Source organism: Mercenaria mercenaria, chromosome 18 (genome assembly GCF_021730395.1).
Source record: "Mercenaria mercenaria strain notata chromosome 18, MADL_Memer_1, whole genome shotgun sequence".
Classification (NCBI taxonomy): Eukaryota; Metazoa; Mollusca; class Bivalvia; order Venerida; family Veneridae; genus Mercenaria; species Mercenaria mercenaria.
Genome location: NC_069378.1, coordinates 58585152 through 58599011, shown reverse-complemented (window position 1 = coordinate 58599011; position 13860 = coordinate 58585152). Strand labels below are relative to the sequence as shown.

The window sequence follows — 13860 nt, the reverse complement described above, 5'->3', positions numbered from 1 at the left end:
TGGTTATTACCCGGGTTATTTATTTTTAAGAAAATTATTTTCCTTTACTCTTTTGTACCAAAAAAAAAATCAACAACAAAAAACAAACAAACAAACGGTATATGATGGGTTTTTTTTAAATAAAAAACATCCAGATTGTTGCCAGGCTAGTCCATAGGAGTGCTGTCTACTACACTTCTATGGAAACGTTTTTTTTTACTTCCTTCTGTACAGTGAATGTAAAAGTCACGTGATCAAATTCACATAAATATAAGTTATGGCACTAAAAATCTGAACTTCCGTGCATATGAATTAGACGTATGGTAAGATCTGGTGATATTATAATTTACTCCGACGTCTTAGAATCTTGTTCATGTTCATTCATTAATCTCTCTGTAAAGAGGAGTTTCCCCATCAGTAAACATAGACATTTTTTCATGAAAAGTGGTATTAGGACTAATCAAATAGGTTACAATTTGTTTATCCAAACATGGTCCATTAATTCACATTTGATGGGACAGTTTCTGTCAACAAGCGGTTAAAACATGGCTCTGTGACCATAACATTACCATTATCATCAAATGATGACAGACAAACATTCCTGTATTTATTCACGAGGGTTACCGGTGCATCATTCAATTTATCCAACAGACGTCACGTGATCCTATCTGTACGTCATGGCTTCAAAAAGAGATATGTCTGCTATTTTCATAATTACGCTGTAAGAAAATCTTGCAGTCGTTTAAATTTTGATGGCTTAAATTTTGTTAGATACATATCTTAAATTAATTCTAAATTCTGAGTAAATAGTAACTATATATAGATAACAGGTGTATAGGACTTTAATGCAATCTTTATCCATACTCTATTTCCGTATTCCATTTGTGCAACGCAGTGATCATTAATGATTAAATGTGTGTGTGTGTGTGTGTGTGTGCGTGTGTGTGTGTGCGTGTGCGTGTGCGTGTGCGTGTGTTTATTTATTGCCGCCACCGGTAACCCATAAGAATGCTACTTATATTAGTAGAAAGATAGTGCAAGATACAGATGATGCTCCAAATCATGAAGTTTCCCTGTTTCCTTAGCGTGCCAGGTGTAAAGTACCCATACCCGGGACTATAATCCCAATATTAGTAATTTTTAGTTGGAGGAGCGGGGGCTAGACCACGACCCCTGGTTTCATAGTCAGACAGTGATACCACTAGATCACTGCGTCCGGGCTGATTGATGATTAGATACAGCATATACTCCATTTTTATTTGAAGAAGTAGGCCGGGCTTCGAGCCAGCGACGTAAACACGCACGAGTTACCTTCCTTGATTTATTAATCATTGTAATGGGAAACCACATGATCGATAGTCTGTGTCAGATTCACAGGAGATAACTCCTGAGGCTATACAAATTTTGTATCATTATGTCCCTTTTTTTTTCAAAACATACGATAATCAAAGCCAAGACTGATGAAGTCAGAATATAAAAAAGAATTATTTTTTTCTAAAAAAAAAAAGATTATCTAGTCGGTATAGCCAGACTACATGATCGCGTATGTACGTTCTGTGCTCGATTTTTTGGAACCGGTTCAGTGGCGAATATTTTGTAAAGGGACGCACCTCTAAAACAACGCCAAAATTTCCGAAATGTAGAACATATTTTCGTAAGATAGTATCTATTAAACTATGTGATTCACTACCAGAGTTTGCAGCATTTATTGACAAAAAAAATGTTAATTAATGTGTTCTGTAAAGTATGTAAAGAAAAGATCTTCATATGTTACTCAGGAAACATTAGCTATGGTAGAATTGTTTAATGATCTTTCTAACACTAAATACACTTTGGTATCTGTTTAATTTTTTTTTTTCGAAAATTCTATGTTCTTCTGGAGGCACTATAGCGTCACATGTAAAAGTGAATGCCTTCTCCAAATACCGGCATGTTGGTAAAAAATAAATGTTCTACTGTTACAGTATCTTTATAATTTCGATTTGCGCAGATGCACGTGGTTATTTGCCCAGAGCCTCTTTCATTCATCACTTTTTAACGAAAATATGATTTCGAATGAGGAATGCATATCAGTAACTTTTAGTTGGCCCATGCATTTTACCGTGAAAGGCAGAGAAATCGAGGAAGTATGTGCAAAAGCTGAATCATCTTACAATTCTTGAATCCAGCAAAATATTTCTATAATTTGTATCAGAGCAGGTTGCTTTTAGCACGTGTTTATGAGAATAACGTAAAGAAACCGAGATTTAATCAGCTTATCAAAACCGACGTAAGTTAGCGCTTTGTCTGAGCTTTTGTAACGCTGAATTTGATTGGTGCTGACAAGAACATGTATCAGTCTCAGATCACAATCAGTACTGTTCTACAGGTAATGTACAACAATTCATTTCCACTAGAAAACCGCTTTGCAATGGCAGAGTACTTTTATCTTCCATTGCTTCTGACACCTGCGAGCATTATTGCAAACATTATGCCGATTTTCAAGGTGAAATTATCATTATGGCACCTGTTAACGTGACCCAATATGTATAATATTTTCATGATCTTTATTTCATTTATTTACGTGCAGAATGTCGATGGTTCTGATCAAGTCTCCGTTTTTTCATCTTTGGAGAGTGCAAAAAGTCCTTACCCACGAGAAAAGCTGTGTTTTTTCATCTTTTAGCCTTAACCAAACAACAGGTATGTTAGGTTCATGTTATATGTCATAACAACATCACGTGACCCTCACCGCTGTGGGTTCAAAACCTCGCTGGAGATGTAAATTCTTTCATGTGAGGACGCCCTCCACCTGGCTATAAGGAGGTCGCTGGTTACCTGGAGGCGCACCTTGGGTCTTCCTTCACCATCAAAAGCTGGAAAGTCTTCATATGACCCATAACTGTACTGGTGTGCTGTTAAACCCAACAAAATCATAACCTTGCCCCTGATCCAGTTTAATCCCTCACATGAAACCCACTACTCCCTTCGTGAAACAGAAGCAGAAAAAAGTATAATGTAAAACCGGCACGGAAAACACGTGCAGGTAGGAATTTTGCTAATGGTCCAGGCTTGTCGAAAATCGAGGGTATTTGACTATAAACAAACTGTCCAAAGATAAGGGTCCCCACAGATTGCAGTGTTTTTCTCATTCATATTCTTATACCACTGGGAAAAGATAAAATATATGCTTATATTCTATATAAAACACAAAAAAGACACAGTTGAATTTCATTTATTTGTATCACGATGTCTGTACAATAACAAAGGTCGGTTTTACTATGTTAGCTTCTTGTTATTTTATCTATTAAGGTAGTGGACCCGAATAATGACAATCGGAAAATTACGTTTTCTCCGTATGCCATTTCGGCATTCCTCGGTTTTTACGGAAAAAACACTGTGCGCGTTTACGTCCGAAGAATGCCGAATTGCCGTAACGAGAATAAGTAACCATACGGAAATTGTCGAGTGTCATTACGGTTTCACTAACTTATGTAAAGAGATTAATTTGACATCACAGCAATGGAGACAGAAACAAGATATACATTTCAATCACCTTTGTAAAATCCATACTTATAGAGGAATGAAATGCGAATTTGACAGCCGTAAGCCTAAAAGACTTAAATTACCCAAGACTATGGCACCAGTTCTGTCTCAAGACGAGATAGTATAGATAGTTAAGCTTTTGCTTCTGAAGACGTTGAAAAGACCATCTAGCTAGATTCCAATTTTTCAAGCATCTCTGGCTTTCAACTTAATTTGACACTAAATACTAGTAAACTCCAAAAGTCTTTTGCAAACATGAAAAGTTACAATTTTCTAAAATTGTAGAAAGTAAAATTTTATATAAACTATATAAGGATTCATACCTTTTAGTTTAAAGTAAATTCAGCAACATAACTTCAACACGTGCTGATACTAGCCACTGCCATTCCCGGGTGTTTCGTTCGTAAAATAACAAATTTATGAATTTGAGAAACAGACATGCGCACTGCAACAGTCTAATTAATTTGTAAATTAAAAATATAACAAACGAAAATGCCTATCGCTTTCAACATTTTCCAGTTACAATATCAAATTCAAATGAAGAAACAGTTTTAAAATTCATTGACATACGGTACATTTTCTTTTCTTGATAACTGTTTTCAATTTTTAATTTAATTCACGTGAAATTTCATTCTATTTTTACAATGATTTTGCAACACTAATCTCGGTTTAACAAGTAACATTGAATACCTTAACATTGCATCATAAAACAACAGTCTATGTTTCAATATACTGGTAGCTGTTTTATACCGAATCATAAATAACAGTGCATGCTTCAACATAACTGCTTTATATTTTATCAGAAAGCAACAGTGTATATCCCAACATTTTGTATTAAAAGGCTACACTAAATTTTCAACATAGACGCTTTAGCTTGCATCATAAAGCGAATGGTGTATATTTCAACATAACTGTTTAATATTGTATCTAGCCGAATCGTATGTTTCAAATCATTAGAGAAATAATAACTTAATATTTCACTGACAATTTCTCCGTGTCAATGTGGAAAAAATGTCTATTTCAACAATAATAGTGTCCACTTTGCTGGTACAGCGAAACAGTATCTCGTTACATGTATGAGCGTAGCAGGAGCTTCGCAGAGAGGGGAAATATAAGCCCGAAGGATCAGGAATTTGTAGAAATGTTTCGAGTGTGTGTTTGTGTGGGAGGGAGTTGTAAAGTAGTAATGGGTTGGGGATTTTGTGTGTGCAGATACGGGATACTTAGGCACAAAAAACTGAAAGTGATTTTTTTTTTGAGGGGGAGGGGGGAGTGGGATAGGTGGGGGTAGGAGATAGGGTGGAATGGGGGGAAGAGGGTTAGTGTGTGTGGGTGGGGGATAATGTGGACTGTTGCACTCCTCAAATTAATTCATCAGTACCCACCTATATTTCAGGTTTAAAGCCGTCTTGAAGTTGTGTCATAAAACAAGGACATATTTGAACTCAGTTAGTGACCTGGACCTTTGACCTAAAGACCAAGTTCATGCGCTATGCACATTGTCTCATCGTCATCTACCTATATGCAAGGTTTAATGTCAATACCTCGAATGGTTATGAAGTATGCTCCAGACACGAAATATGACGAAGCGGGCGTGACGAAAAGTGGTTAGGTGCTTCCTTTTGTCATTTCAATTATCCACTTCTAGCGCTAAGGTGTTGATATTACAACTTTTAACTTCTCCATAAAGATGAGCATTTGAATCTACAACAAATATCAGTTTCAACATTCAGGCTTTCAGATTTAGCAGCATAAAGCAAAAGTTATGCCAATTTCCACATTTTAGGCATAAACACACTAAATAGCAGTTTTTCTTATTTTCTATATAAAACTGAGACACTTCATATGCAGATGGCTACAGAACACAACAGGACATATTTTAAAATGACTGTAACTTACATTGTCTTGAATAATATTTAATATCAGCGCTGAATGAAAACCAAAAGAAAAAGAAACTATTTTCAGTCAAGCAAAGACACGGTAAAATCAGCTAAAAAATCAGACCCTACAAATGTAGTGGTGGTGTATGACCTAAATTTTCACGAAATATTCTGTATTGCTACCATTTCAATATGAAAATGTTAATTGTTAATGTCATAGATCTCTCAATTAATTTCAGCAAAACATTGCAATGGAAATAAAGAAAATAGCTCGCCGTTTTGCAACTACATTTTTTTCAAGCCATTTTCCTATTTAGTTTCTGTATACATATATATACTAGTACGCCATGAAAGTCATACTTTATTCGACTTTGTTTGAAGGCCTCATTACTTACTAAGCAAAGATACGTGCATTTTCAGAGCATATCGATCTGCTTCTGCTGGTGAAATATTATGAAATAGTTAACTACATGTCATTGATATCAATGGTGAGGTCAGTGTGCCTTGACACAATTATTGAGGTCAAATCGTTAGTGTCAAGGTCACACAAGGACACAATAAAGACCGAATATAAACTTTAACTTAGAATTATCCAGTGACCGCTTAATACAATGTAATATAGAGACATATTTTATCTTAGTGTTACAGACGATATTATATCAAAGAAATTCATTACGTCATCCATAAAATTAGATAACTGCGCATGCGCTGTGTCATTTCACGTCACTTTAGCCTTTGGCTCACGCTTTGCCACGCAAAGTGCAGCTTAATTTAAATTATTTATCAATATTTACCGGGTCATTTTGCTATATTTTCTTTTCCCGAACGAGTTTTGTTCGTCGTCATATCAGTTAAGGCAATGCACAACATAATATTGAACATTAAATCACCATGGCAACTATTTACACAGGAACACTTCTTCTTCGTTTGTACATTGCTTGCAGTCAACATAGCAGCACCAATGAACTTGACACTGGCATGCGCGCTTCACCATAACTAACCGTCTGTTATAACCACGCCCACAACACATGACGTCACAATTTGAGCGGTCACAGACACGCCCTCTGGTTCCAGGAGTGAATGGACTCGCATCGCAAAATGTCGGCGAATCTTCTAAATGTACCATTAAATTGGACCTCGGGGCAAAACTGTCTATGGTTTTTTCATTCGATGTATTTCTATCCCTTTTAGATTTTCGCGATTTTTTGTCCCGTCCGGCTTTATTCGGGCTGATATAGTTTTGTAATTCAATTGGTCTAACGACATTTCCGACGCTATTTTCTAACGTAATTTCGTCAGAAAGCGGGGACTTCCCGGTTGCGTGGTTGGTATATGTTATAATTTTATGAGAGTTCTCATATTTGTCTTTTATGATATTTCCAATGTTGAGGAATGTTGAGAGCTGTCGCCAGCACGTGCGCACCGTGCACGAGCCTGAAATTCCATGGCACTTGCATCTCGTTTTCACTGCGGAATTAACGACCTGAAAATATATGTAAAATATGTAACTAGTGTTTATTCTGACATTGTCTAAATTTACATTTAGGAAACTTATCTCCATAGGAATACAGTAATACGATATGCATTGGTTAAACTGAAAGAGTGATTCATGTGTTTGAAGGAAGAACTATTTTGACATCAACATTGATGTATGTATCAAAATCTTCTTTTGTCACTTAAACTATACTAGAGCATGTCAAAGTATTTGAGAGCAGATAGCTCAATAATTGTTTTAAAACGATGATGAATTTAAAAAAAGCTGTTTAAATCTAAACTGATTCCGGTCCAATTCTAAATCTAACTGCGGATTAATCTGTAATGTTATTTTTTCATCGAAAAACACACAAATTAATGGTTGTAAAACATCAGTCATACTCGCTGGCATAATTATTATCTCAAACATTTGACCTCACATCGACGTTTACTAATATTTCTAAACATATGTCGTAGATCTGTTAGCACCTCGTATGGTCCATATAAATGAACACTTGTCAACAAAAACTATGATTTACAAACTGAGCAGAAACCTTGTTTAATTTGCCAAATTTACAAAAACTTTCATTACCGTGTGTTTTTGTATATATCGTACACTTAAACTTACGGGACGATCTAAAGAGAAAAAAATCGTTCGACTTTTTTTTTCTTGTTTGCAAATTAGAGAGAATCCGATTTTCTTTTACCTGAACATTATTTATTAAAACGAGAACGTGTTGAGAGATACGAAGATCTGAATTTCTTCTATTATCTTCAACTGCATGATAATAGACTTTTTTTATACGACAGAAGTGGAAACATTTTATTTAGGCCTTTGTACGCGTACGGGTACGGAAGTTTCCTTAAATAAATACGCGCATGCGCAGTTTCCTGGTCCACTCCTTGAAAAGTTTTGCCTGCAAACTCATACTTATTCCGTCTGAGTAATATCAATTTTTGTTTCATTCGAATTATGTTTATATAGCATTGTAATACTTTCAGTAAATTATACTTGATTTTTTTGTTAATATAATACATTTTACTGAAAAAAAGGGACATCAGCTGCGGATTTAACAGTTTGCACCGTGCGATACAGCATGTCATCTGTATACGACAGATGCGGTCCATAGCCACGATTACACCCGATGAAATATTTTAATATGTTTGACTTAGCCGATTCATGCACCTCCCATAAGTAAAAACACTCAAATTACAGATATTTTAAATTGAAAAATAAAGTGAGCCGTGCCATGAGAAAACCAACATAGTGGGTTTGCGACCAGCATGGATCCTGACCAGACTGCGCGGATGCGCAGGCTGGTCTGGATCCATGCTGATCGCAAAGCCACTATGTTGGTTTTCCCATGACACGGCTCAAGTATAGAATGTTCTGCTGGAAAACTGATACCCGCTCTTAAGTGCGTAAATCTGGGTTTAATTGGGCCGGTCTGTATTCTGGCCCTTCATATTTCAATGCAAGTATTTATCAACACTTCAAGTGTGAAATATAAGGATTTAATATAGCACATAATCGGGCAACTGTTCTTTTTATTGGTTTAGAAGATCAGCAAATATATCACATTGTTTGAATTTCTATATTTTTCCCCTGTTATATGTTTAGAAATAAGTGATTTTGAGAGCGATTACGAAAATATTTCAGATTATCATGTACTTCTACTGAAGTCTGTGTATAATGAATGCCCTATGTTTTAATATACAAATTTAAACAAATACCACGACAGTATGATCTTATCAGCTTAATCAATGGCTTCTGTAAGCCAAGACGACCCTATGTTTAGATATTCATCGACCGACAGTGTTTTACAATCATGATAAAACGGTATATAACAAAGAAACAATAAGTAAACTTCGCCTATTCTAACATGGCTTGATTTGTTTGTCAGTTAAGGTAGTTCTGCACGTTTGGATCGAAATTTTTTCTACAATGTAGAATTTGATTAAACTCCGATTTTTCAAAACTTCAGAATATACCTAGAAAATCCAGCAAATAAAAAGGATAGGGTCGTGTGCTTGATTTTTTGCTGGACTGATTTGAAAATTTTGGACCTCGCGCAATTTTTCATAATGGGAGTCTATGGGAAAACCATAACTTTCATAACATTTTCGCAAATAGAAATTTTTCTACAATGTAGATTTTGATGAAACATCTCACAGTTGTAAATAATCATATGGCCTATAATATGGTAAAATAAAATGTATAGGTCCATGTGCTTATTTTTGAGATATTTGACCATGATTAAAGTGCATCAAATATTCCACGCTAATTTTAAGACATTATTTGAATTATTTAACGTGTCATATGTTTTAATATAATTTTTTTTTACTTTAGAAATATAGTAACAGTACCATTTTAATAAATTTGCTAACATGTTGTCATTAATTCATAAAATGAGTTTCATTTCCGTACGCCGAATCCAGGCTTTATTCTACGTTTTCCGGATAAATGACGTTACGTCATCACTTCCGGTTTATCAAACGTGCAGAACTACCGTAATCAATGGAGTAAAGTATGGTATATCCTACGATAAACAACGGTTGACGCGCGAACCGGTGAGAGAACATTATGACGTCATATATAACGTCAACTGCCGCATGACATTCCGTTCATTACTTCTACGATGAATAAAGTCTTGCATATATCTCTATCATATTTTTAATGATCATGTTAGAATGAAAATAAAATTAAGAAGGCCTTCTAGTTGCCTATTGTTTGATTTACCTCGGCTCTTCGTTCAGATGCTTCGATATTTCATATGAAATCATATACTGCCCGAAATAAACATATAATCATCAATTACTTATGGAGCAAGGTTATTAGATTTGTATCGAGAAATATGCACGCACGAGTTCTGCATCAATTCAGTGAAAGAACGAGTGCATATTTCTCGGTGCAAATGTAATCTTTTTTATTACATACACATACTACACCTTATAATTATTATATAAATGATATAAATTTGTTCTTAAGCCTAAGTAAAATTGAAAATATCGTCTTTAAAAACTTTGAAACGCGACGGCACATATAAATTTGACGTCACAATTATGATTATTTGTTATAGGTGACATTAAAGGTTACGGTTCGGTATGAAACTCAAAATGACATGCGTGAGATTACCTACACGCTTTGTCTCAAGTTTTCTTACAAAAAAAAAAATGATGGTTTGATGGGGCTTATTTTCAGTTAATTAATAACACCGAGGTGATATTGGCCTCCTTCCGAAAAAGTCGTTCAAGATGCATCGTATTTATTTCTAAAATGTGAGTTTTTGTTAATAAAATTGAGCATATGTTTCCAATAATTTATTATGGCGATGACCCTGTTAATAAAAGATTAACAAGATTACCACATGTTTTATGTTTGAAACGTTGAAAGCATGCGCGCTCGGAAAAAAAGATAACATTCTTTATATAAACTGTAAGTTATGACAGTACCATCAACAAAAGAATAAAAAAAGCTAGAGATACATAAGATCTTTCGTAATTTTAGTATAATGTTTTCAGAATATAAATTTGTATATTTGAATTACCCAAAGTCATTATGTCTTTGATAAAGTAAATAAATTCATAATATTAGCAAGGTCTTTAGGTTGTTTCAGATTGCTGGCAGTGTAAGTTCTCGGCCGGCGATACGTCGTTTGTTACGCCATTGTGCGAATTTTTAAATTCATCTAGGTCGTTTTGTCGTGGCGCGGCTCTCAACATCGCTGAGTAACATTTCGCTTTTACCGCTCTTGCAGACCTATCTAACTTAATTCATTAAATGAAATATCTTGATTTTAGCGTCCTTTCGTATGTAAAAATAAAACTGTTTATAACATTATGAAAGATCTCTTTTAGATAGAATTACATTTTTCTCTTGATAGAAGATATTTTTCAAAGATGTATTTATCCTTCATCAAAGAAAATGTATTTTCTCTATCACGAATTATATAAAGAGATTAAAGAGCTATATCTTGGGCCTAACAATTGTTTGTTTCTGGTAACATGCTTAAAAAATTAGGGTAGGTAGGTCGATATTTTTTCAGTATTTTTTTTTATTAAGTGGCTCTTCGGAAATTATTTTTGTGTCAAAAAATGAATACAAATAAGGGGGGCTATGCCTTTAGAGCATCAGTAAGTTGATTTCTAACATCACTGACCATGTTTAAAGCATAAAAAGTAAAGTTTTGCATTTTTTTGTGAAAAAGTTGAAAAAAAATATCCAAAAACGTTTAGGATTGGGCCAAAAATTTAAAGTAGGTCGGGATATCGGAAACAAACATTTTTTTCAGGCCTTGTTTGAAAATTAATGGATATTTGTTGAATTGTAACGGTGACATGACTCAATTGTTGATGATGTTGAGTTTCCCCGTTTACCACATATGTCAATGTCATTTTTGCATATTTACAAAAACATTGTCTTTATTTTGACCACAGTTAGATCAGCCCAGAATTCCACAACCTAGTCAAAATGGCACCGACATGGCCGGAAAACAAAACAAAGTGTCAACTTTAACTTCATTGAAAAAATGCAAAAACTGTGTTTTATGCCAACCGCAAAATCTAACTTAAGACACATCATCGGTATCATTGTAGTTTCTTCTTTATGTAAAAACGAAGATATACACGTGTCTACGTGTTTTTGACATTTAATTCCGCGATGTATAACATGAACGTCTTGGTGCAGTTTTATTAAGCATCGCCGATAAATCAGCTACGAATGACCACTATACACGCTATTTTCCATGTTTTTTACGGTTAACACGAGCAACAACATGAAATCTGTATATAAATGATTGAATTTGTTTCTTAAACATCACAAAAATATATTTTTATATGAAATCATTTCAAATGTCACCAGCGTGATAAAGAAAACATAATATTATAAATCTATAAAATATTTAAATCATTCGTTGTTTACAAAAGATTAAGCAAAAAGCTGTGACTCCCCTAAAGTTGTTTTACGTGACTTCTGAAAGGAATGTTAACATAAATTGTACGGAACTGACATTAAGTTTTGCCTGTCACCTCTAAGTTATTGTATCCGATCAAAATCGGTACATGTATCCAAATCCCGAAAATAATTCTCTGCTAAAAATTGTATCCCCCCCCCCCCCCCCTTCCCCCAACACACACTCTCTCTCTCTCTTCAAGCACTCACCCTCCTAGTACAGACTTACAACTCAACTAATGTTTCATTTCCAATCATTAAGTTAATTATATCAATTAACGATGAGTAATTTTGACTGAAAATATTTTCGATTACATTGGATGATTATATATATTATCAGAGTTTATCTACTTCTATAAAACTTAGCAGGGGCGTAGCTTTCCATTCCTGAGATATACAAATTGTTGAAAAGTTTTGACTTACTTTTCTTCCCAGTCGAATATTATGCTGATCTACTCTCGCTCTTATGTCTTTCTCCCGTCGTTTTCCCGCCCGTAAAAATCGTCGTGAAAACTTCAAACCAAATTTTATGTTATCACCGCATCCGCCCCATAACCACGCCTCCCTGTTCTGCAGGTTCTTTGATTCGTCACATGTACATCTGTCTATGGTCCCTCGGCTACACGCACGTGCAAATGTGTGCACGAGGCTTGCCGAACTTATTGCATAAAGGAATGATGTTTCTTTGAAACCTGAAAAAGAAACTAGAGCTATCACTAAGTGTGATGAATACTGTGGAATAAGCAAATAAATAAATAAATAAATAAATAAAGGTGAAGGATTGGAGATGGGCTGAGGCTGGTTCCAAAGTGACACTGATCTCTGAAATAACCAGCTAAACTGTAATTAGTTAAGAACAAAATAGGGGCTTGTTGTATAGATGCCAACCGCCTCAGCCATCCCTCATCAACCAAGAAAAACGTGTCTCAAAAAAATCTACACAACATGTGTTAGACGTTTTATTGGAATCTGGCATCTCAATTAATGTAAAATAAGTTTGTTCACAAACTTGGGAGGATTTAAGTGTCCCAGTGCTCCAACCCTCCTCCATCAAAGAAAAAAGTGACTAGTACAACTACACGTATGTATGAAGTTTCATTGGAATAGGGGATACAGCTGTTTTTAAATTTATATAAATCACATGGTTGTATTGGGTAACTCATGTATACAGGACACATATCAGTCCTCATGACATAGACTACGTTATACTACTACTTTATTTTTGTAATATATTTAACCCTTACCCTGCTAAATTTCTATAATTAACTTGTCCATCTTTCAATTTGGACAGTACCATTAACTGTTATAAGGGGTGCTTACCAAAAAACTAAAAATACTTACTGAATGGCGACCAGTGCAGATCATGATTAGACTGCGTGGATGTGCAGGCTAATTATGATTTACATTGGTCGCAAAGGCAGAATCAACAGCATGATAAGGGTTAAAATGACTATGTCGTTGAAATATGAATTCGCCGAATTTGCTGATGGAAACTTTGTTTATTCGTTGGTATTTATTTCGTGGATTGAATCAACCATGAAATCTATGAAAATTAATCCCCACACCCTAAGAATATTAATGATTTCGTGGTATGTGCCATTGTGCAGAATGCTCGTAGATTCTGATATTCTTATAATCGATCGCGAAGTGCAATATTAAAATTGTGGAAGACTGGCGCTCGTTATTCTTTTTCCGCAAATGTCAACAAAGACAGCATTTTCTCTGTTATTAAAACCAGTGTCAGAAAGATGATATATAACTAGCGGACATTTTCAATGGAAAATACTTCTGGATGCTTATAGCAGGTCGCCGGTTAGAACCTCGTCTTGTCAATAAATGCGGAACCTGACAAGCAGCGCCATTCATTTCTTGCAGGAGATGGATGGACTCTGTACTGAGATTAAAGGGGCTGGACTACAGATTTTGGCTCAATATGACCTTTCTTTAAAGGTTAAAGTTTAGCCATATTATGAACATTAGAAAGTGAATGTTTGTTTCAACTCTATTTTTAGAAATACTAAATAAAGAAAAAAAAACACGTCCGAGTCGGGA

At 35.0% G+C, this 13860-nt stretch overlaps 1 protein-coding gene across 1 annotated transcript in view; it reads right to left on the bottom strand.

The window, feature by feature from the left end:
• Positions 1–3178: 3178 nt before the first annotated feature.
• Positions 3179–13860, bottom strand: part of LOC123538609 (protein Wnt-9a-like) — a 31472-nt gene continuing 20790 nt past the window's right edge. Inside the window, exons 3-4 of the mRNA XM_045322827.2 lie at positions 12232–12500; positions 3179–6867 (exon numbers count right to left, since the gene is read on the bottom strand). Coding sequence (XP_045178762.2) covers positions 6283–6867; positions 12232–12500 — 854 coding nt within the window. The 3' untranslated portion in view covers positions 3179–6282. The remainder of the gene's footprint in view (positions 6868–12231; positions 12501–13860) is intronic.